The sequence below is a fragment of the Homalodisca vitripennis genome, chromosome 3 (genome assembly GCF_021130785.1).
Source record: "Homalodisca vitripennis isolate AUS2020 chromosome 3, UT_GWSS_2.1, whole genome shotgun sequence".
NCBI lineage: Eukaryota > Metazoa > Arthropoda > Insecta > Hemiptera > Cicadellidae > Homalodisca > Homalodisca vitripennis.
Genome location: NC_060209.1, coordinates 79,417,826 through 79,444,507, shown reverse-complemented (window position 1 = coordinate 79,444,507; position 26,682 = coordinate 79,417,826). Strand labels below are relative to the sequence as shown.

The window sequence follows — 26,682 nt, the reverse complement described above, 5'->3', positions numbered from 1 at the left end:
ACCCCTGTCTCGGTCCCAAAACGCACAATCTTCATGAAAGGAAGAATTTTTCTAGAATTACACTTAAGGGAATGTGTCAATTTTTTATGCTACTCATTTAGTTGTAATGTAAACTAGAAATAAATTTGAGAACAGTTTAAAAATAAAACGAATGTTTAATATTTATTTATTTCAATAATAAATGGATGTATTGATTGATATTATATTACAACCATGAGTTACGCTTAGCGGTTTTCTATTTCCCAAATACACAAAACCTGTTTTATAATTTTTACACAGTTGTATCTTACCAGTTTTTAGTTATTGCATTGGGAGTTTTAATAAAAAACATATAAAAATAAATATAATTTTAATTTAATCTGTAACAAAATCCATTTACATTTTTGCTTTTTTTATTCAATGTATCACAGTTTCTGTCCCTTGGAAGACATTCCAAAATTCACACTGCCCTTTAAATTAAATTAGTACACTTTATAAAATGCCCGTAGCAAATTTGTATTACAGTTTTTTACAGTAAATGTATTTTATGGCCATTTTAAAATATATAAACTACTAATATATAAATTGTCATATTATATATGACATTTGTTATATTATATAGTAAAAACACTATAGTAAACAATTAATGGGACCAACAAGATTTTCTACCGATAAACAATATAAACAATAAGTTTAATAACTTGATATTTTAGTATTTTAAAGCCAACCAATGGTAACTTATATCCATCATTACACATAAACATACTCAAACACAAATGTACAGTTTTTTAGTTTCTAAAAATACTATCACAATACTTAAACTTATAAAAACATTTCGCTTCCTTTATCACAAATGCTCAAATAATGTGGTAATCGCTTATCAAAACCACCCAGTTTTTTTTAACAATCTACCAAGTCTGAATTATAATAAGGGTTTGCAGACCTAGCTAAGAGACTGAATACTAAATGCTACATTCTACAGTCTACAGTAACAAATAGGTTTCCCATAGTTTTATCTTTACAACTAAGAATTTGGGTACGATAATAGTTACAGTATACATTAACATTAACAAAACATAGAAAATGCTTAAGTGATAACATCAAACCGATAAACATAGATATCATTGGATAAGTGTAGGATTAATGTAGAAATATATTACATATGAATGATTTCACTAAACTTAATTTGTGCTCTAAACATTAAAATTGTATTTATCTTGTATCTGCATCATTAAAAACATGAAGAGAAAAGTTTTATTAATTAGGAATATACAAACAATGGTTCAGGTGACGGTTTTCAATGTCAAATTATTATAACATTGATTTGGCATAAATTTACAATTTATTTACACAAAAATGCTCTGATTGGTTTTTATCAGGTAACAAAACCAGTGCAGCCTAAATTTAAATTCTCAATTGTACACCTTTCGCTGTATTCAGTAAGTTAATGAAAATGAACTTTTCCAAAGTGGCCCACGAAAGTTTACTCTAGGCTAATATAATTATTTTCTTGTACTGAAAGCAATAAATATTCCAAAAAGAAATATAGTAATGTTTTTACTAATCAGAAACAAAAGTATAAACCCCATTATTTTTGCCTTAGATATTTTTTGCAAATTAATAGTGTGTGATAGGGAAAAACTACGCTGTTCACTACTTCGTCTTATTCGTCTTTAAATGACTACTTCTTACTTTTTTTCAAAAAGGAAAATCCAGTTTTGTGTCTAAACAGATCAAAACTATTGTAAGAGTAAAAGTATGCTTGGTCTTAAAAATTCATAAAATATTCACTGTGGATTTAAAACACATACAAATTGTCTACTACACAAAGACTATCTAGGCTACACTGTATTTGGATTGTTTTAAAAAAAGGTAATTGAGTATAGTATTTGCTTCATGACTAGTAAATATTGGAGAATCAGCATCCTATTGGCTTCCGTCCAGGTCGACGAGATGCACGTAGGTCTTGACACAGGTGTGCGGCAACTCAGGGGTGAACACGGGATATCCGTCACTGTCTAGGTGCTCGCTGTACGGCAGGGTGTACACACAGTCGAACCCGAGCCTGGCCACAGCCTTGGCCGAGAAGTGTGAAGTGCAGTCGACACGGACCAGCGGGATATTCAACTCCTTGGCTAGATTCCTGCAATCAGACAAAACAATGGTAACTTGGATTATTGGATAGACTTTCGTATGTATCTTACAACAAGAAATGAATAAACCATATTAGAAATTGAAAAAAGTTAAAATGTTGAGACCCGAACTCAAATTCATGAGATTTAAATTAATAAAGAACATCTAAAACACATATTTTGATAAAATGTAGAAATCAAGTCTAGTTACTGGGTAATTTGTGAAACCGAGATAAGTGTTTAAATACAATTCAGAGAACACAGTATACTTCAGTATTTACAATCTTATCAGAGGAATAAGTAATTCACTATTATAAATAATTTATAAGCTTAAATATGTATATAACATTTCTGTTATACATAACACTGTCTCATTAACAGACGTATGTTAATAGCGTAACCTCAAGTTGGCAGCACTGCGTGGTACTGTTAAGACAAGATCACATCTGTCCTCATATACAGTGTAGACGTTTTAAAATCTATTTGGAATCTCTGGGTATCTGTTTTATTACAACCTGTTTTAGAGAGTAGCAACAAGAATTGATGTGAAATAATTATCAAATAACGACGTTATTAGTCAGTTAGATTGTGTGCGCGTGCGGTCGTAGTAGCCCGTAGGCGTGGTCGTCAATCAGGCTGGTATAGTGTAGACTCGTGCCTTGTGTGCGGAGGTGAATGATAGAATGATGTGCTGGATTTGATGGACTGGAATGAAACTGGATGAGTTCCCTGACTCCCGGTCATTAATCCGTCATACAACGTTCACATTCGTATCCGAGGCCAATGGATGAAGCAATGGGCCTATATATTGCAGCCATGGGGATTGGGTTAGGTGATCTGGCAGAAAAACAGTTTATGGATGATCTATCCCACCTAGATGTTTGACTATAAACCAAGTTAACAAAAAAACTACAAAAAGACATACTTAGTGCCATAAAAATAGTAAGACTGTTGCTCTGGATGAGGGTTTTCAGCGTGAAATGGGAATGTTAGGTTACAGAGTAGAGTTGTGTCGACGAAGCAAGTAGATTTAGAAGGATGGTCCAGACGGCAAAACATAATTTCCAGAGGGATAAAGCCTCAAGAACTCCCGCTCTATTATTATTATGAGAAACAAGGGCGAGTATTTGGAATAGAGGGGGAGTTACGGAAAGTTTCGATACCCAAATAGGTATAAAGCAAGTCTGTAATGTTTTCTCTTTTCGTGAATAATTTGGCTGAAACAGTAGTGTAATTTAGCATTGCGGTCTTATCTCTCTCCGATTCAGAATTAATAAATATGATAACTGGTTAAGAAAATAAGCTACCATATTGGAACGAAACGGCGTACCAAGCTGACCAACGAACATACTCGAAATAGTTATTAGATTAATTTATGTACCAAGTATGAAGTCCTCCCTGTATTCTTGTCGACAGTTTTTGATGATAAATATCTCGAAAACCGTTCGAAATACAAGAAAATTGGTGGAAGCAATCCAGAACACTCTTTGCTTTTCTCTAGGCCCACAAATAACGTAATTGTGAATTTGTAAAGTTTGAGTGGCTGCTATATTGAAACGAAATGTGTACCAAGTTGGCCGGCAAACTTATCCGAGATGAAGGATCAATTTTTGCACCAAGTTACAAATTGTTCGGATTGTTTTTGGTACAGTTATCATTGTTATAAGCCACGCTATATAAACAAATATGGGGGGGATTGTTTTTTTCTCAGGCTGGCATGTTCGTTGAAGTTACGTGGAAATTTTGGATAAGCGCTGCCATGAGGTCAATGACAATAGGCTGAATTTGGATGAAAACAACTTAGAATTTGAGAAACCATGTATTCAAATTTTAATTTAGATACATCTTACGTAATGGTAATGAAGAGAATTTAAAAGCTTCAGATTAATGATTAGGCCCATTATCCGAGAAGATAAACATGTAATCCATGGAGAGAAGATCATGTTGAGAGAGAATACGATCTGACGATAGTCCCAGATAATATTTGAGATGAAAACACAGAAGTCCAACACCTACAAAGATAACTGAAACGTTATCAGTGAATCTTGAGAATTACACATAATAAATTAATCAACAATTGATAAATTATTAAATAACATTGTCTTTCCAGCAAAGCCTCATTGAGTGCACAACCCAAATTTTTCAATTTATTTATTAGATACACTATTCGTTATCTGTCTTTTAAGGAGAATCCGATCCTAATTTTATTCTTATTCTCTAGGTTTTTATGCCCCAATGGCCAGTCTAAGGATCTTAGTAAACATAATAAGGAAGAGAGTCGATCTGCGATATCTTCTCTAAATCAAATTCATCGAGGCGTCCGGCTCTACCATGTTGCAGCGCTGAGGTTTTGGGATTTTCTGAGTTATAATAGAAGAGGTTCTAGGAATATTTGTCAAGAGAATGATCCGATTGCATTGCAACAAACCAAACTTTCAAAGGCACAACTTTACTTATGCATTAAAAATATGCTAATGTTATTTATAGCCATGTTACAATTCTAAAATTGGAGCATCACTATTACCTTAAATTTGGAAATTATCTAATCACTTTCCACCATCAAGAAAATTGGTTTTTTAAGGTAGGTATGCTAGATTACGATTGATTTCAGCATAGATTTGTATGTAGTATATCCAAGCGAGTGACGAGAGGTTGCGGTACAGATGAGTGACCGGTGGCTACCGGACGTGGCCACTGGCCAGGTGGTGGCCACTGACCACTCAGTGACGGGCGGAATGTGAGGGCGGAGCCCTGTTCCGCCACTCGCCGTCAATCGCGAGCAGTACTTGACCTTGGACCCGAATATTAATGACAAGGGGTTTTTTCCGTGATGACTATGATATCTAAAGGCATTGGCTGTAAAGGCCAGGACAGAACAATTGGTTGGTCTAAATTTTAAACCAACTAGCGAAATCTAAACCAAGTTGAATATTGGAATTGTTTATATTAGTCTAATTGTTAATAGTATTATAAATTTTTTTGGAAAATAATCACTATATAAGTTACAAAAATTGATCGGGATTGGCGGCCTTGGGGATTTTTGAGGGCCGCTTGGAAATACGAATGGTTCCTGTTTCAGGAATATAATCTTTGAATTTAAAAACAGTGATAACATGTCCTATATCACCGCCCTCACTGTTCATAATTAAACATTACTTTATTGTTTGGCTTGTATTTTTATATTTTATATACTGGTTTGTATTTCTACTGTGTATTTTATTTAAAAAAATCCATATGGTTTTTTAAAAAGAATATTATTTTTTCGATATTTGGTATGGCCAGATACCAAGTAATACGGTGTTATCGTTTACTTTGCTGTTTTCATGTAATTTACATGTATAAAATATTAATTTTTATTATTGAAAACTTATTTTATTAAAGTTTCTGTTTAAAATTGTTGACTATTATGGAGTTCCACAGTCAGGTCATAAAATTGAAAGATTTACATTATGTTGAAGCGCTGAAAATGTTTCAACGCGTTATGAACCGGAAAGCATATAGGATACTTAATTTATTTTTATATTTTATCCGTTTTAACATATTAAGTTAAAGCATGAAATAATGGTTTTGTTGTAAGTCGGATATAACCCGTGGAACTAGTAAGGTTTACATAATGTTTTACACCTAACACATGCTTAATACAGATCCACTTACAGTAACTAACAGCTACGATTGTATTAATTATTGATAGTATATTGTTGAGTTTCTAAATTTTATTAATGTTATAGCATTGGTCAACTATTTATTTATCGTTGCTGTTACTGTATTGTTATTATTCCTTGTTATTTATTGTTGTTTTTGTTATTCATATTTATAGTATATCACTCTGTTATTGCCTATGTTGTTCAAGTTAGAGCTTACATAAGACTGTGTATATTGATTATGATTTGTCATCTTGATTGCTAAGTACTTGATTTGTTGAATTACTTTTGTAAAAATAGTGGAACCGTTGAAATAAATAAATTTAATAAAGGTAAAATTGGTATGATTGAAAAGATTTGCTGATTTTTTGTTTCAAAAATTCGATGTTTATTCATTACAGATAATATTGTTACTATCCATTTGTCAGGAAGATATTTACAAATACTTGCATGTACGAATCGTTCAAATAAAGCATGCACTTTTAATTGATTAAACGACAGCCTGATATAGTAAAACTTGAGAAGCTAAAGTGCATATAATTGTGTTACGGATCAATCTATGTATTTCGACTTTCGTAATGGTAAAACATATAGAGGAGGTTAAAGCGTTTAAATTGTGTGATTTTAAACTAAAAAGTATTGAATTCCAAGAGGTAGTTGGGTAGAATAATCCGATGTTTCTCCGATTTCTCTCTTTAACCCTCAAAAAAGAAACTCATATTCGACCTAGATTTACAATTAAACATCGATTATTCCCAAAAATGTACAACAGGTTTTCCAAGTCCAAATATTTTCTTGCCGTGTATTTATACATCTTTATGTCTAATTTGTTTCACGAAATGAATCACGGGATCAATAAAGTGATCCAATCATAGCCATCGGCAAATCACATTCAAGTATGTTTCAAAAGCCTCAGGACCAGTTTCTTGCGGCCTCCATACAGGACGCCAATTATAAGTTTGACAAGAACAGGGAAATTCCTTCTTGTATCACTAAATCCAATTATAGTTGTGGAAAAACAACATATCTGCACCCTATCCTGTCTTGTAGCTCCGAGACTAAAAAATCCAGAAGAGAATAACCTGGGCCACTGACTGAGAACATTTTCCTACCATCAATAATATAAATCACGGTAATTAAAAGAAATCTCCATTTCTCCAACCTACACTGTTCTGCTTCCCCAGAACTGGTTTCATGCGGACTTCAACAGGCGGCTACCAGACCTCCGGTATAAACAGAGGAATGTTTCCTGGTATCGTTAGTCAGACATGGTAATTAGAAACAACACCCTATCTCAGCACTCCGTTATCCTACTGTTACAATACATATTTCGTTATTCTACTGTTACAATACATATTTTATATGACTTATTTTATGTTAGATGTAATAAACCTCCTTTGAAACTAATGCTGTATCATTACTCCCAGACAGGTTTCATGCTGCTTTCAACGTAAAAGTCTTCTGAAACTCTGGCATTAATAAACCCATAATACCACGGAGTATGGAAGGGCCCGATCGATACAAAGCAAGGAAAGAGTTCCATCACAAAAACGGATGGATATCTCTTTGACCTTTTTGCCTCACAATCAATACTTTTGGACTAGGAGGAACTTACGTACCAAATATTAAGTTTGTGGAACATTCCTTTCAAGACATATTGCACAGTTGGACAGACAGACGGCGTGATCTTTAACTTTTTGACCTAAAAATCATTTGATCTTAACTTATTTTATCAAGTTTCGAGTCTCTAGGAGTTTTTATCAAGATCGAGGGACAGGCGAACAGACGGAAGGATAACGTGGGATAAGGATAATGAAGGATACGCACCTTTAAGAAGCCCTGTTGTATCGTTGAAATATTACATTCGGCCATCACCAATTATCATAAGTATTGCAAAAGTCAGAAATTATTATTTGAAAAATAGCAATATCTGTATGCTCTCCTCAATATTTGCTATAGGAGGATTCCATTCAGGCACCAATATGAGCGTTATTTGAAACCTTAACAGGGAATTAAAAATGTTAAGACGTCATTAATAGTGATTGAAAAAACTCTGTATCTATATTGTATCGTTCTTCAGGATATGTTTTGAAGAAATCCAAGGGAAGAGTCACTTGAAATCCTGAAATGAACGACAAAATGTTTGGACGTAAGTAATGGTATTTTCAAAAATTCATAAACTTTGCTCACTACCCTGTGTTTCTGCTGCTAGATATATTTTATGCAAAAATTACAGGGACGTCATCAAAAATCCAAATGTTACGACGAAATTTTCATTGGGTGAAATCTCACTCTCTATGAACCTCTCTGTCTACTATAATTAGTCGATAAAACTTATAATTTTCCTTTTTTTGAATAAAAATTTCCTATGCTGTGACCAAACGATGTCGGAGTATATAAGATTGATTACTCGTATATGAAATAGTTTGCAGTGTGATGAAACACTGATTAGTGCACTACACCCGGTGCGCACTTAGTTACTAAGTTCTCTCACAGGTTGACGAACGGCCGCCTCGCTTTTAAATTCCGAGCACGGTTCTCTGGCACAACACATGTGGAGTGGCTGCCCTTATGTGTCGTCTGCCTAGTGCACACTACAAGACGAATCACATCTCAGGCACAGGATATTGTTATGTATTCGAAGGGTAAGAACTGCCAGTAAGAACTGTAAAGAATAAGGGTCTTCCAAGGACCTTCACCGGAATAGAGTTTCAAACGACCTCCTCTCCCAACCTATCCGCGAACATGAGACCGATACACTCGTAGACTGCGGGCAGTAATGCGATCCAGGTAGGTACGGGCCAAATTGGTTTTCGGACAGGTTTTGGAGGCCTGATTCCTTATATTCTGTACATAAATGTGTATATGAAAAGTCAAGGAGGGTTCGTTTAAAGAAAACACGTTTCTTCATTCGTACCAAAAAAGGAAATCGTCAAATCACATCCTGTGAATACTTAGAGAGCTGGCAAAGTGTCTAAGACTTTAACTCTCAGTCATTTGGACACGTAGAGACACATCAAGGCCCTTTTCTGAATTGCCTCATTATAAATCGTGGTATATAGTATTTTAGAAGTTCCGTTCCAATATCATACATCTAATACAAAAACATCCGTTTATAACAAAGTAAACATACTCAGTAAAGAATATTTTTGCATGATTAAAAGATATAATATTTTGGTATTTTTACGTTGTGTTACAAAGTGTTGTAATTTAAAAAAAACTATATTATAGTTTTCACGATTAAATTCTCTTTATAGTTTAGTTAGAAACATACATTAATTTAGCTCGCTTTTTGACTATGCATTGTAACGGGATAACGTGTTTTGAATTTCGTTGAAGTCACTGTTAATTTCAATGAGTAAGGATGAACGATAAAGAAGATAACATTTTTATCGTATTCACAATTGTTCAATGGAGTATTCTGAGGTTACGGCTCGTGCACAATATCAAATCTTGTAGAATGTTTATCATTAAGGAAATGTTCCTTAATTAGTTAGTTCCTTCATATTTTTAAAGTCGTCAATTGTTTCAATACTGTCTAATACAATCGTCGGCACCCAACAGTCGAATGGATAAACCCATTCCAATATCAAATATGTACTTGGTTGTCTGGAAGAAGTTCTTTCAGAGGTTTTCACAACAGCCCGTATTAATTTCAATAACATTCAATATACATTTTTCTCAGTTGGTTCATAGGTTTTTTGCAAGAATTCAGTCCATTTCAGCTTTTTACACTAAAGTTTTCAATGCTTACAAGGAAACTCATTCTTTTCCTAAAGCATTCACACCACTATAACAATATTTACCCCCCCCCCGCATGTTACCATATTTATCAAATCAGATGAATCCTTCTTTTGAGAAGGATTCATCTGATTGTCATGACCACTTACGCACGTTATAATACGTTTGTAGTAAGTCTATTCATGATATTCTAAAAAAAAAAAAAAAAAAAAAAAAAAAAAAAAACAGACTATGCAAGTTTTGTAGTATTAACGGAAACACCTATCTTGCATTGAATATTCATTATTACAGTTAATTCCAATAAGCCTACCGCAAACCTTGGAAGAGTTAATAATAGACTGCTTTGAAGCGGGTCGGCTGCAACATGTTACATTTATCTGTGCTTGCGATCTCCTCATCGATCGCCTTGGTTGACTTGGGGCTATGTGCTTTACACTCACAGATTTTCTGATTTGATACATTTTTAAGACTCTCATGTTATAGTAGAAGGAATAAACTGAAAAGAGAAAAAAAATACCCAAATGGTCTTCTTAATTTGATTAGGACTTTATAAAAGTATACATTTATTCATAAAATAAATTTGTTCAAAGTATTTTAAAATATTTTTACGGTGCTATCTTAACAAAGTGAAGTATTAAACCTCAATTATACCAAAAAGTGTATTATAAAATTAGGTATGACTGTTGAACAACGCATAATTTTACGTAAATACAACGTCGCAGCGTATTTTGTTTACATTTCGTACAAATATATGTCACAGATCTCGTATAACAATACCTAAATTGTTCTGAAAGGTGTTGTAGACACATTGTTCCGATTTTTACACCTCAATTGAGCATAAAGAATTAAACAATACTTAATTTTATTTAAAATAACAATACAATTATTGCTAAAAATACAATTAGAGCAAAGTGTTCAAATAGAGTTTGAAGAGTTCAATTGAGTTTGATCATTTTACTCTTAAACTATGAAAGGAAAAAGTATTATGGAAAGGAATTTTCAGTAGCAAATATGTTTCCTAATTAAAAATTTTTTCGTTAAAAATGTGTCATAATCACGGGGATTTCATGATCACTGTAGTGTACTCTGCAACAATTCGGAATAAAACTGCGGTAAGTACAGAAGGCTCCAGAACTATTCTAAAAACCACCTTTTATAGAATATACCTGTAGAGTTCGAGTTAATTACTCGCATACCCAGCCACTAGTGTTTTAGGTAATACTAGCACATTTATTATATTTCACTATATTTTATTTAGTAACATGTGGAGGATTATTTAGCAATTGTATGCAGGAATAGACTACCTCTTACTAGAGTATAAGAGTATAATGGGATTTGTTTGAAAATTTGTGACTACAACGCATAATGAGTCAGTTTGCTTAAAATTGATATATTTTGAGATTTTCTTGTTGGACGTTCAGCCAATTCCCCTGGAGTGACACGTACCAACAAACTCGATGTTGCTTATATAGAAATGAAGCTTCATCTAAAAGTTTAAGTCAATATGCCAGTTATTTCTCAAGATATCGTGCGGACGGACAGACCCACTAAATTTTCCACACCCTCGAGTGACACGTTTCGCTAACGCTCAGCAAAAGATTGATTGGGATATAAATAGAGAGTAATAATAATGCAATTATTGCATTTCCTTAGATTAGCCCTAGTAGCGTTAATCATTTTGAGAAAACCATTGTTACGTTTTCGTGGAACTCGAACAAAATTATGTCCTCATGTCCAGAAAGAAAAAATTGGTACTAGTAAAATAACAGTATTTAGATCAACATGTGGGAGAAAATTATATGACGGCGAGAAAGCCAATAAGCTTTGAAATGATATGTAATTTTTTAGATCAGGTAAGGTGGCTCACATGTTCCAAGGTCATATTCAGACGTGCTCTGACGACAGTTGTAACTCTACTAATAACCGTAATACGAGTTAATAGTGATATCGTAGCAAATGGGGAATGCTTTATAATCTTAGTAGTTACCTAGCAGTTACGGTTTACAACCTGTTATTACGCCATTATTCTCTATAATTTCTAACGCTCTTGTATTCTCGGTTTCAGTCCTAAGATTGAATAATTATTTCTATTGTCCCGATTAGAAGCTACGAGTGCCTGATATTTCAATACTTTGCGTATTTATTGACCGAATGATGAATTCCAAATAAAGAAGTAACGTACTCTAATTGTATTGAAAACTGACTTGTATTGAATAGATAAATTAAAAACTTTATGTTTGATACTGGAACACAGTTTGAATTATTAAGGCTGTACATGAGAAGCTGCTCATATTTAGTGCAATTTTAACTTTTTTGGAAGATTATCCAAGTGCACAGGTATCGAAAATATGCCTTTAGAAGGGGATGAATGTTACCTTACATCCCAAAATTCTAAGAAGACTCTTTACGCCTGATTATATTTCATTTTAAAACTAAAAAAAGTAAGAGTTAAAAAAACAAAACAAAAATCAGGTCTTCTGTTTTGCAGATTTCTTAAAAAAAGTGTATATTTGTGGAGTTTGAAATTATTTCACTTCCTTTTATTATACTGATATTTGTGTTTTTACAAGTGGAGACTTGACTCACGTTGCTTCACCTTTGAAGTGCAATACCACAGAATTAAATGTACTTTTCAAAACAAAGTTTATATAGTATGCGATACGTAATAATTTCAAATTGTAAAACCCTCATAAATACAAGAAATATCGTGAATAATACATCAAATTGCAGTAAAGCAACGGTTCTTAATTTATGATAAAGCATGGTCTGATTGTGGTTAATCAGAATTACTAGTTTCGTTATGTCAAAGGGACACTATTTATTTTGAAATTGTGAGATATGAATAGAACATTATTGGCATTAAGGGCAATGTAATATACTTAGAATTTCAAATATTATAAGATCAATGTGAACCTGGATCAAAACAAGTATAAAATAACAATATTTTATAAAGTTACTATTAAAATGTATAATACACATTCTACAAACATATATAATTTCTCTAGTATGACTTAATAAATGTAGATTTCAGTTTAAAATAACTTGAAATATATCATTAGTTGTGTACTGTTAGCAATAATTACTGATAGGACTAGTAAAATCACAAATTCCAGGGATTGGAATCTTGCTACTCAGATAAATCTCTCTGATGGAGCATTGATCCTCTTGAAGACCGTTAGTTTCCAGGCTTACCGCAGCGAGGGTGAAAAGCGATCCTATCTAATATCAAAACTTACTTCAAAGAAGAATGTTTCTTGGACATATCTTGACAAAAGTCTAAAACCTATTGGTGCAACGATAAGAATTATAATTCGGATTTTTTCTAAAGAACCATTACCGACTTCAATTATATCTATGGATATCTTTCCAACAACGTAAGTTGCATGATGGTGCCCTTATTGGAGCCTAAAATGGTTGGAAGTTCGTACAACGAGAAGGCAAAGAGTGTGAACTTTGGAGAAATAAATATTTTCCAATAAACATAGTTGATCTCAGGAATGCTTGAAGATTATCTGTCTCCGTCGTAGAGTAGCCAACGGAAAGTATTGTGAAAATTCAAGACTAAAGGAGCGAGAGGTGATGTAATGGGCAGATATAAATTTATCTAACTACTTTCTTTGAGCTTAAGATTTTTAAGGAGCCTTCTGGAGTCCAAGCAAGGGTGGTGGTTGACACACATTATTTAACGTATTTTATAACTTGTTGTTAAGAATGTTGTTTTCTCTTGGTTGGACGGAAATACCTGTATAAAACCCTTGATCGTTGTTTATTTCAATAAATTCTAATGATGTAATGGACTTCAGGGTACTTTTAAATATTTTTCACCTATGTAATATAGAATATTCAACGAGAATTACCTCATATAATGGGATGAAAATAAGACTTTCGCAACGGAAAAGAACTTCAATAATTTTCCTCGATGATGCAATTAGTGTCTGTGTAGACTTACTTATTTTAGACCTACATTCTCACATTAATTAGCAATCCCACGATTTTCAACATATTCCCAAAATCGGGTCTATTTTATTCAAGTTTTTATCCAGTAATTAAAACAACTTCATGCAAAAGGTATTCTCTTCATCTAGTAATTGATTATCCAGTTTAGCTCGATTTAACTGTATAGATTGAGACAAGAACAGATGAAGTTGTCCGGCCAACTTACTTGGTCTTATCGAAGAGCGCCTTGGCAATGCCTTGCCCTCTGCAGGAATCGTCCACCGAGACTACCCTGATGTCCAACAACTTATCCACCTCTGGGAACTGCTTGAACACGTTGGATTCTCGGTACACCGTGGACAGCAGCTTCAGTATTTTCCTGAACTTGGGGTTTGAGCACTCGTCCTCGTCGTTCTTGTTTTCGCTGGACTTCTCGTCTCGGGTCAGCGTGCCGTTGATGCAGACTCCCAGAATATTCCCGTTAGGGCTGACTGCCATAATAGACACACCTGTCAAACAAAAATGTTTGTATTTTCTAAACTAAAGATAAATTTTTTAAAGCAATTCTACTGCTTTACAAATGTTAATTTAATTACGATTGGCATGCTAGTTGTCTTCCTGAGGTTTAGAAAAATTCGTTTAGCAAAATTCTCAGTTCACCTTAGTTCCATGGTTCCATCTGTGTGCTTTATAGGTTCGCTTGGTATTAATTCTAATAAAATGAAATCCAAGATAAAAATGGTGAATTTAAATATATTGGTTTTAGAAAGCAAACATGCATTCTCAATTCTTATTATCCTTAATGAGATTAACTCATCCTAAATGAATCTTTAACAAATATGACAAAACAGAAAATAATTCAAAAGTTCATGTGACGATTGTATTCATTGGCATTTCCTGCATGCAATACTCTTGTATCCTTGGAAAATATCGTTACGTTTTCTCCTCGTACATTTAACTATGGACTATACTTCTTTACTTTCATCTGTCAATATTGTTCACGATACATATATTTTTGAGGATTAGTCTTCTTGATATCTGAGTCTTATTAGTAATAATTAATGTTTCATCTTTTTCATCTACCCATTTCTTTCAGTATCTTGCTCTTGGTGAGTCCCATTTTATAATTTTAATTAGGAATAATGAAGAGGAGCAGGATTCCTTATTCACTATAAATATTACTTTAAAATGCAATGCTTCCTGTTTGGCTGAGGCTTAGTGAAATCTATCACTCAAGGAACTGGAAAATATCTGCTTGTATGTCTGATATCCGCACAATGACACAAAAATTAACTGATTTATGTATTTGAAATTTTACATGAAGCCTCCTTTCTGTAGTAACAAAATTGAGTTTTGTAATAAAAAAAAAATAATTTAATTTGTAACCAAACTGGGGAAAACCATATAAGATTTTAACATGTGAATTAACACATGTAGCATGACTACACAAAAAAAAAACAAAAAAAACATCTTTTGGTAACTCGGTGAGTTACAGTGAGTAACGTTTATTTACACTGGTATGAAACCTAGTAAAATTAAAAAAAAAAAAAAAAAAAAAAAAAAAACGCGAAAGTATCCTGTGGCAAGATATCTCGAGAAATATTTCATCAGTAGATGTTACACATTGCGTGATACTTTATTTATACTTAGACAAGAGTGATTTCTATGATGATAAATGTCCAACCATGGAATTTGGTTGACCGTCATTGAAGCTTTTATCTCAGTAGGCTGACAATTTATATTTTGTACACAGGGGATCTACAAATTTATATTCTGAATGATTACATGTATGTCTATCTGTCCGCAGAACATATCGAGAATGTAAGGAGCTATAGACATGAAATTTGCATGAAGCCTCATCGAAGCCCGTTAGGCGACACGTCCTTTACTTAATTATAAAGGTCATTAAAAAAAATTAAATGACTGCTTTTGAACAAAGCGAATACAATTTCGTCTATCATTCAATTTTACCGAAGGCATGCACGGAGCACATAACAAAATGTAATTAATGTCCGGGGTTAATGAATTGAACGATTAGTGCACAGTAAAATCAGAACAGTACAGGAACTGAGGTATCTGAAGGCCTTGTTGCCCTTGAGGCAGGCCCAGTCTTACCGTCTGGCCTTCTTCCCCCGCAGACGTCCTGCAGTCCGCAACCCGCTCGCTATGACGCGTAAGAGGGATTTGGCCAAGGAAGTCGTTATCTCTTGTGATATCTCGTTTGTTCAATGACGATCATGCCATTAGTGTTATGCGATAATGATTGGTTTTAATGCGTGTTACAGAGACCACCGAATCGCGGGTCAATCGCAACCAGTCAATCAACAACACTGTGAGAGACAAGAGACGTGTTAATTGGAGCTCCTGACAAACTGATTAAAATATCTTGGGCTTGAATTTCATCTTATCTTCAAATTAGGACCAGAAGATACACACCTCTGTAATTTTTAAGTATGAAATGCTACAAGCAATACTAATATGTTTGTAGACTAAACAGAGGTCTAGACGCAGGGGGTTTATTTTGTTTGCAGACTCTGTATTATTATGCACCCGATAAGGAATTCTTAACATCGACTTGTTCGTAAGACTGTAATTTTCTGTGATAGCCCAATAGAAAGATCCCAGGGACTTGACACTTGGTACGCAGGTTCATCTTTGAATAATTCAATTGATTTTGGGTAACTTGATTGATTTGTGGGGTAACGTTTGATAGAAGGGTCCTAGAGACTTGGTGCAAAGATTCCAATTAATCCAAAGAAGAGTTATATTTATTTTGGGGCCATTAGTTAAGAGGGAGTCTAAGCATCTATTTTCGTTTTCTCTTGTGTCCTTTGTAGTCGGTTATATCGGTTTGCTGTGTGTGCTATTATTAAAATGCGATTGATTACTTTTTGCACCCTACAGTTTCTATATTAAATTTAATTAATTTGTTTAAAACGCGCTAGTAACATATTAGTCTAAGAGCTAGTGGTCGGCTACCTGTATGTATTTGATGAGACCTGGGTTTTTGTACAGTGAGGCCCCTATACCCACTGTACATGAGATGGGGAGCCACTAAGCTCCAGGTGGCCGACTTGGCGGGCGCTCAGGTAAGACAGGTATCAATTTTTGGCCAATTTCATAAGTATTTGATGACGTCTGCCGTTTTGTAATTTGAAAATATATTATTATTATTATCGGAAAATAACAATGGCAGACCATTATCGCGCGGATTTCATTGCGGCAGACGATTTTGAAAGTTCTCAAAAAAATAAAATTTTGAAAGTAATTGATGAGATCTGCCATTGACATATTTTATTTATTAGGGTCGTAAAAACTTATATTGATCGTGGCAGACGTCTATATGGCGGACATACTTTAGTAGAAAAGAAAATCTTAGCTACTATCCGGTCAGATGTATGCATAGACCGCTTAAAGCTATCTTCCATTTTTCTCCTATGGATTACTATTGTACTCATTCTAGCCTATAATATTGTCTTGTATTGTTACTAGCATTCGAATAATTCAGGTTTTATACCTGAGAGGGCCAAATTGTATCCCCACCCTTATGTTTTCAGTATATTTCCGAACCTTCATACAGTTGGCTGCATGCTCGATTGTCGCAGTTGTATTAAAAAAAGTTACCTCGTTTTTCGTAAATATAATGAAAACAAAACAATACGTAGTGTTGATTTCTTTTTTTGTTGATTTCTTTATTATTTATTTAATATATCTGTGAGAATGTCGAGTGAAAAACCAGAATAGAAGTGTGTTTTTTGTGACTCAGTAAAAATTGACAAATTATTGCTGTTTTCAGAAGATACTATATCAAAATGTAAAAGGATTTTGAGGTTCAGAAAATTCCACTATATGCTGTTGAAATAAATAATGGTGCTACAGCGTCAATAGATAAACTGCAGGCGCCCACAAATTAGGTGACAAATTTCACACAGTGTTAAGCCTGAAAAAAAATACGTTGCTCGTGCTGTATTTGCCTATGTAGGCGTTCATACTTCTTTCGCCAAAAAACCTGCTGCGTAAACTAAATAACTAGGTAGAAATAAAAATCACGAACAAAATCAATTATTATCAGTTCTTTGTTTGAAGTTTTGACGATGAAAGATTGTGAGGGAAACAGGATTTTTTCCAGACATTTGCCATCGTTCAGTGAAACAAAAAATCAGTAACACTACGTTTCGAGATCTGCAATCTGATCTCTTTTTCAGGTAAATACTTCTTCGGACATTTGCCATCGCTACATATTACATTATTAGAAATCTCAGTTTCGAGAATACAAACCTATCCTCTTCTGCAAGAGTCAAGTAACCTTAACGCAAAAGGTTAAGCATGTCTATTAATACATCAATTTCGTATTTTCGAAGTGCATTTTTGTTCCACATAAAGTAGCTATGGTGATGAAGAGTTGATTCCATGTAAATGTTGAGTTAATATCCAAATCACCTTCCTCTTAATGCAGCGTCTGGAATCTGGTATAGTTACAGTCTTCACTTATTCACTCCAGAAACCTTGAGCCATGTTCGTCTGAAGAGATTAAAAAAACGTCGGTGACGAAGAAGCTCAAGATGAACTCGTTACACCGTTTCAATATCAGAGACTAAACCACAAGATATAGTGTAATAAAGGTTAAGAGGCATTATCATCGTTTCATCAGTGCATAATTAAGTGCACGACGATATGATAGACGCTATCTCTTAGCATGGTGAAGTAACCGAGTTTTCTACACATAAAGTAGGTGAGAAGAGTTGATTCTATGTGAATGTTTAGTTAAGGTACAATTCACATTCCTCTTATTGCAGCGTTTATATCTTGTGGTCTAGGTGTCTCTGATGCCGAAACGATGTAACGAGTTAATTTAGAGCTTCTTCGTTACCGACTTTTTATATCTTCAGACGAACAGATTACAGAAGTCGTCTGTAACAGCGTAATATTACAGACGCTACACTAGGGGGAAGGTGAATTGGGGTTCAACTCAACATTCATAAATTTTTATTGTTAGTTAGGCTTTGATAGGATTATTTTTTATTTGTTGTTTTATTGTTATTTTATTGTGTTTGCTTAACCTTATGCGTTACGATTTTTTGACATCCGAAATTCGAATATCTTTCAAAGGTAAGTTTCTCAGCGTGTCTTACCGTAAAGTTTTACTGATGGTAAATTGTTTATCACTAAACCAGAACTTAAATACCTTATGTAGAATGAAATGAGAGAGGGGAATTAATCCACTGCGTGAGACGAACACGATCACGTTATGTAACATGTGGACATCCATTAATGTTTTCTTTACGCAGAGAATGGAAACAAAAAGCGAGAAAGAAATGTGCGGTCGCATGAGAGAATGGGTATGACATGCACACGTGCGCGAAGTGTAAGGTTTCTCAGAATGAGAGCAAGAGGTCAATGGTAGCGACATCAAAACATCTGCGTACGCTTACTTGCGAAGCGTCTCATTCATCATCCATGCCGAGGTGAAAACTAATTGTCTCCAAGAAAACAGTTAATAACATTTCCAAACAAAACTAGTGCTTAATTAGCAAATTACTGCTGTACGTGTTTTGTTTTAATTAACGCAATCCGCAAAATATGTTTACTGCAACTAAGACAGAATGAAATATGGAAAATATTACACAACGCACACGACCTCACCTTAGTTAAATTCAATATTAAAACCTTTAATTAATAGTAAAGCTTAGATAAAACTGTAATTTTGATATCTTTTTATAATACAAAGGAACTACTTGAATGCTTGTTTAGTTGTTTTCAATCATTTTTGTGCTGAATGATACAACAATAATTTGCCAAGCAATTTAAAAGAACTCATTAAAAAAGATTTATACTTAATATTTACTTCCGAAATTAGAAATGTATTTTTAAAACAACCATAGTACGAAGAAGAAGAAGCATGCAATAAATAAATGGAAGAAAAAGAAGAAGGAATAGTGTTATTTACAATATAAAATCTACATGGTTCAAAACGTTTTGATTATTTCATAACATAAACTTTAATTTTAAGACATCTTTTCTGATTTCAAGGAAGGTATGAAATAATTTTATTAAATATATGTTGAGAATCATTCTTTTAAAAGGCTTGGAAGAGCACAGCAGATCAGTGCCTACAGGATTAAAAGGACTTTTAGTTAATATTGAATTTATTAATTTTATTTGAGAGATAAGGCGTGCAAGGTTTACAATATTAACAGCTTAATGCGTTAGATTTTGGATCTGAGTTAAAGGTTGTGCAGGTTAAAATTTAGCACTACTTTTTTCCTTTGATATATTTCGTAAATCTTCACGCGGATCTTTGGCACATGATTATTGCACATAAATTTAAAAAAGGACAACGGATCCTCTCTGAAATATAAATGGTAAATAAAGCTACGTAAATCAGCCTCACCATCACCGATGGACTCCATGCAGTACTGCTCCAGCTCTTCGCAGGTATCCTGGGGATTATCCAGAAGACCGACGCACACGTTGAGTGGCTCATCGCGGAAGAAGAATCTCCGCAGCAAGTCCAGAACCCTGTCACTATCGCGGTTGGTGATGGGGACGATGGAGTAGCCTAAGGGAGCACTGTTGCTGGTCATACTGGCTAGAGGGTCGGCACACTCGGAGACCTGTAACATAAAATTTCTTATAGCACAGGTACACTAATCGTTATTAAGTCATTGAGTGGTATGAATAAAATGAAGTCGTTGTTTCTACTTGGGTATTTTCAAGCAATTAATCAATTACAACTGAATACAACGAGTAGCAATTTGTTTACTGAGCAATTACTTAGGATTTCCCGGACCGAAGTAATTGCTTACAGAATGATGTCTACATAAATGAAGATACATGCAATGCTGTTGCTTCAACATTTTTGAGTATTTGCTTACTACAAGCCAAGTAAGTCTGGGGTCACACTTTACTTTCTGTTAGTGAAGGCTGCCTTTAATGTACGTGTTAGATAGTTTTATAGTGATCGTTAATGTTAATGTTTTACTTGTTTATTAATACTAACACCCTGATAGTATCTTATGCTACCTTTTGGGACATTTTCCATTCTTTAATCTACCTTTAAAGTATTAATAAAGAACATTCTTAGAATGGACATTTTTCTGAAAAATAATATAATCGTGGGTAGTAGGTTTTGCACAGATTTCTTTGGGCATCAAAAAGAACACTACCATTCTCCTCGTTTCCTCCTCCGGCTTAATGACATGCTTCTAGCCACGTGTGTGATGACAGCCACATCTTCAGTGCAGATGGGAAATTTCCCGGAAGAAAAAACTCTAATTCACCAACCGGACCGTGGGAACTTTAAATTACCCAGAGATGATACAACAAATCAGAAAGTCCAAAGGTGTATCCATATTCTCTACACCGTTCTTTCAGGAAGGTCAACCGGATTACTGCAATTCAGAAAGAGAGTGCCATTACAAATATAGTTCTTTTTCTTCCTTCGAGAATATGTACAATCTTTTTGGATTTGGATTTTCAGACATTATACAAAGGACACACGGTGGAGGATGTGCTTTACAACATTAATAATTGAAGCAAACATTTCCAGCAAATATGTCACTCAACCACACTCGCATTACTGTGACGTCTGACACACACACACACACACACACACACACACACCACACACACACACACACACACACACACACACACAACACACACACACACACACACACACACACAAAGAAGCGCGCTCGCGCTTTCATATTTCTTCTTTGTAAAAGTGTTGCAACAAAGGTTTAACGTCTTCTATGTTAAATTAAAGAAAGAATGAATCGCTTGATCACTTTGTAGCATTGGACACTTCACCAAGACTACTGAATATTTTATAAAACATAGACTTTTATCAATTATCCAGTTTGGGAATCAAACCCACGCAATGTTAGTTTTTGAAGATATTCCCAATTTACTGAATGTTTACGTTAGCCTAAAGGTAAGACTTTGGCTCTCTAACCAAAAGGTCACAGGTTTGATTTTCGGGTAGGTCAATAAAAATTAGCTAATCGGTTTTGTTTATTTTCCTTTAAAAATTTGGTACACTTATTAAAGACGCCTCTGGCAACGAAAGAACCTCATAAAATTCGGTAAACAATCATAACACAACTTCGAACATTTGTTTCGGTAACAATCTACAGTTTACTTTATTGTTAGACAGGAAATAAAGCGATAAAGTTCGCCTTTCTGTGCGTTTTCTTTTGATTACGGTTTGCGTATGGATTTATGTAAAGCGTTGGCACAGGCTCAATACGTCAGCTCCTTCTATTGGTGTTATACCAGTCATCGCACATTGGCCCAGATAAAAAGTTGATTTAAATAAAATTAATTATTCTTGTTCACGTCCTTCCGACGAAAACATCAATTCGTTGAATTTAACTGTTATAATTTACCTATGGTTATTTAGCTGTTTAAAACGACCAGAGATATTTTGTTAGTTAACATTGTCTATTGCAACTGCTCTTAAAATATAATTTTTTTAAAACTGTTCTATATCTTTGCCAGTCATGATCACTGAATCTTAAAATTACCCCCATCCTCTACTTTATACTTTGTATAGTCTCAAGTAATACTAAACAGACTTGTAAATACGATGACTGCTGATTTATTAATAACTATATTTATTAATTCAAGCCAAACTTAAGCTCGTCAATATGTATGGATTTGAAGACAATTTGGTTAGTCAAACTCATTAAAAAAATATCAAACCGGTGGTGGTGACCATTTGCATTAGAAAGATATTGAAATACATATACTCTCTAGTCGGCATAAAAAAATGAAAATAGTTGTTATGAACTTTTTCTTTTTTACGATACTCTACTGAACGTATATTTTAACTACCAGTGACATGTTGGAATTGTTAAGCATGTGAACATGTCCAGAGCAATGTAGGCATGAGACTCGCGTGGAATTTCATTTAGTGCTCTTTGGAAGATACAGTGAGTAGGTTGCAAAGAGTGTCACTTACTAGAGTACACTTACAAAGAGTAAAATACCTCATAATAAATACTATATATATATATATATATATATATATATATATATATATATATATATATATATATATATATAACATAATATAATATTCATATGCTATATCAAACGTGTTAAAATTTGTGTTAAGAATTTACCTAAGATTTTTAAGATTAAGATTTTTTATTTGCTATTAGAATAGTAACAGATATACTAAAGTTAAATTCAAGTAAATTACCAATATTTATTACTTACTAGTTGTCATCTGCAGCTTCATACGCATGCCTGCAGTATACCAGGGGCTCGTAGGCATCTTAATAAATGCATAATAAGCACTCTTAAAATAATTATGGTTATTAGATGATATTACAATTTCCGGATCCACTTTTGGATAATTGAATTCCTCATCAATGGACACAATTCCTCATTATGAGGCAAATGGGCGGTCGGATACCGGAAGTCGGCTGTAAAACGGTGTCTAATTATTAATGAGATAACACTGGAATCTCCATGCAATATTTCGTAATATCTAATTAAATAGGTTATCAAACTGATCGTCGGCAGCGCTAATTTTGGTGAGCGGGTATCGAAAAGGTTAAAATATCAACTATAATTGTTTCTTAGGCCATAATTTGTATATGCATAGCCATTATCAGAGAAATGTATCTGATAAGTAAATAATAGTTATATAACTGTTATCCTTGTTGGTGCGAAATAATCAGTAGAGTCTTGAAATGTTTGGCTAATACTGATTTAACTTTTACTTATGCGTGACAATGACCAAATAGCTGAAAAATGAATATTAACTGTTTAAATTCTGAATGAAAATATAGTTATGGTAACTATTACATATTTAAGTTTTAATTGTAAATAAAATAGCTGGTTACTGAATATTTACTATTTAAATCCTTATGAATAAATTACTGATTATTCATCACTATTGAATGTACGAGTATGTCACACAAAACATTGCATTTTTTATACTACTGCTTTTTAAAAGTAATTAATTAGTTATCTACTTAAAAACTACAAGGTTTCATATCCCTGTTCCTACTAAGTTGTCATCGATACATGTCATATATTAATGAAGTATACATTATTCACTATTTTGCTAACCGTTCATTACTAGTGCAGTTCAGCCGTTTATGCTAATGTTAAACAGTAATGTAAATTCCGTTACGAACGGTTATACAATAACAGAAAAACAATCCTTTGAATTATTTATAATCTAACCATGACATTGAGGTAATAAAAAACGTTCAGCATTTTATGCCTTGTTTTTACGGCCTTCGCAATATTTCATTTTTTTTCAGTAGTTGGTCAGATTACAGTAAGAATACGTTATTGCAAAATTGAAACATTCTTGTAGTTATGAGTGTTAAGAGAGAAGACATTTAATGCCGTGAAAATCTAAACTGAACTTAATTAATATTAAGTTATCGTAATTAACGATCAGTCACAGGAACGTTTTTGTTTATTTTGATATATTTAATCAGTTATCGAAATATTATCCATTAAAAAAATCTATATAATGAAATATGTCAATATTTTTACAAAAGTGATTTTAACTCCCATTTATATTGTTAAAAATAATATATATCAACAAGTCAATGTCACTTGCGAATAAAGAATATTTAAAAGTCCTTATATTCGTTCATGAGACGTTATAATAACAATAAAACTTACTTTGATGCATTAAAATGTATTCCTTAGGGTTATATTTACTCAACGATTAATCAAACTAGGAGATTACTTTGAATTAACTGAGTGCACCATATGTTTGTACCACTTCTAACTAAACACTGCTAACCGATCTTTAAGTTATCAGCGTAGTGGCAAACAACTTGATTGGGGAAGTCAGGCGACACAATGAACCCTTCTGGTTATTATAAATTACTAATGCTGTATCAACAATTCGTCAATAGAAAAACACTCTTACAAAACAGGGTTGGTTATGCAAATCGAAGGTGAAGAGCGTAACGCGTGTAAATATTTAATGACCCATTCATTACGCCGTGGAACCTGCCAAGGTTTTCAAAGCACTTGGGCTGGACAAATAAACAAACACTACCAATCGGTAAGGACAAGGCCGTTGCAACAAATACTATTAATAGTAGCTAGTATTTACTCTAACGCTTTATTTTGCTTGGAGGTAATTTGCTTACTGAATAAAGCTACAGGATCTCATTGCATTTATCTCTTAAAGGTGATAAAAATACGCCTTTGCCTATTTAGAGTGCTCACAGACAGCAAAATAATACGTGACATTTTACACCAATAGATCCTATTATTGAGTGAGAAGATCCTAAACCCAAAATAATCCAAGATAAAATCTCAGTCACTGTGATACACCATTCGAAAGAAATTAAATATCCAAAAATGCTAAGAATGTTTACAGTAGAAGGATTTAAAATATCTTAATCCGTATTATTGTGCAAACCTGAGTATTTATTATTCTACCCCTGTATTCGGACGTTTAAAAGGTGTTATAAGTTAGGTATGTCGACTTTGAAATCTTAATTTCTAGAAACAAATATATAGATTAAGACTTAAGTCTTGAGCAAAATTCTTGGTATCTCTCCTTCCTTGTACTAAAAACTATGTAATTATATTAAAATATTCATTTGTAAAAAATAATAAATAAGCATAAAGTATTGGAGAAAATACTCCTTGAAGGTCTAACTCATGTAGATGATGATAAAATCACAGTTTTATCATAGGCAGTTTTTATTTGAGATTCGATACTAAATTTCATATTTGAAATGCCAGTCATTACGCATGGAATGATACAAATTTGTTCTATTTTTCTGACTTCAGGGAACTATCTTTAAGATGTTTACTTTAAAACATCATCCCGACAAAACCCGAGCGTACCTTCCCCGTTCTCGCAGACCCAGCAGGTCGCCAAACTCGCGCAGTCAGTACCAAGGAAACCTAGAAAGTAGACGAAAGTTTGGTGGAAGGGGAAGCCTCCGTCTAGCACACACTCGACTCGGCCGTAAACTTGTTCAATATCCTGATCTGTCATCGATTTACTCACTCAACTACAAGAGTGTAGGAACTTCGCCACTAACTATTCGGTCAATGTAAACCAGTCTTCACAGTTAATAGGACCTGTCGTAGCATATACTAACAAGCGCGTCAATACATTAATCTGCTCTTGCTGCAGCGCGTAATTGATTAACTCGTTATTTTACTCTTGTTTAACCTTTTCTATCAAAATGTCACTACAAAATAAATATTGCATTACATTTAAGATAGTTTTTGCGTACATATATCATATACTGGTATTACATTTATAATTATCACCATCGATGTATTAACACCAAACAAGTGCAGAAAATTCTATAAGTTTTCACGGGGCATTATAATATTATCTTGAAAAGAATATAATCATGTATTTTACTTTTGTGTGGATCATAAAGAGAGCTTTCCTGACCGTAATTAAAACTCACGTATAGTAAACGCATTTAGGGCACATAAAGAAGACTTTGTCCGCCTACCAACATTAATCCATAATTTTGGTGCATGATATTCTTTCTTTCGGGGATACAGACGGTCAGAGCTAATCTACGACAATAACTGTCAATCAACACTCCACCGGATGAGATTCATTTCCAAATTCATAATATTATTATCACAAAAGTCTAACTTTGCAAAGGTTCACTGTTGTCAGCAAACCAAAAACAATATTTCGCTTACTCGTTTTGATGTTATAACTTAATTCTCAAAGCAGTACTAAATTGTTAAATTTGTCAGCACTGAGCGTTGTCATAAATTAAAATCATATACAAGGTCACTGAAATGAAACATTTTAACAATATTAGTACTTCTTTGACAATAATTTTGTACCATCAAAACGCTTAAGTGAAACATTGTTTATGAATTGCTGATTAAAGGTATGTAGAACTCTATTTAAATACTAACTTTACACATAATATAAGTATTAATACAGAGGTTTTGTGTGTCAAATTTAATAATGTTTCTGGTAATTAGCTATGCTGCTCTAGTGGAGTGCAATGTTTTAGGATTTAGTTTGGGTATATGCAGATCCAAAAGCAGATATTTCGGAAGTAACGCAGAATACATCCATGAGAGACTTTAGACGAGCTTGTCAAAACGTAGTTTTGTAAGAAAATAAATCTTGCTTCAAGATAAAATGCATACAAATAAAACTATTTGGATCAGTTATTTGTAACAGGCACATAATTATGGTACAGTAATAGCTGAACGGCACGATATCCAAAAGGCACTTAAGGTTCTTAATTTATATAGGACGACCT

At 33.7% G+C, this 26,682-nt stretch overlaps 1 protein-coding gene across 7 annotated transcripts in view; it reads right to left on the bottom strand.

Annotated features, from left to right (window-relative positions):
* Positions 1–338: 338 nt before the first annotated feature.
* Positions 339–26,682, bottom strand: part of LOC124357094 (arylalkylamine N-acetyltransferase 1-like) — a 287,823-nt gene continuing 261,479 nt past the window's right edge. For all 7 annotated transcript variants that reach the window (XM_046808529.1, XM_046808526.1, XM_046808530.1 and 4 more), the window contains 3 exons: positions 19,821–20,043; positions 13,656–13,938; positions 339–2,122 (listed from right to left, as the gene is read on the bottom strand). In XM_046808529.1, coding sequence (XP_046664485.1) covers positions 1,906–2,122; positions 13,656–13,938; positions 19,821–20,013 — 693 coding nt within the window. In that variant the 5' untranslated portion in view covers positions 20,014–20,043 and the 3' untranslated portion in view covers positions 339–1,905. The remainder of the gene's footprint in view (positions 2,123–13,655; positions 13,939–19,820; positions 20,044–26,682) is intronic.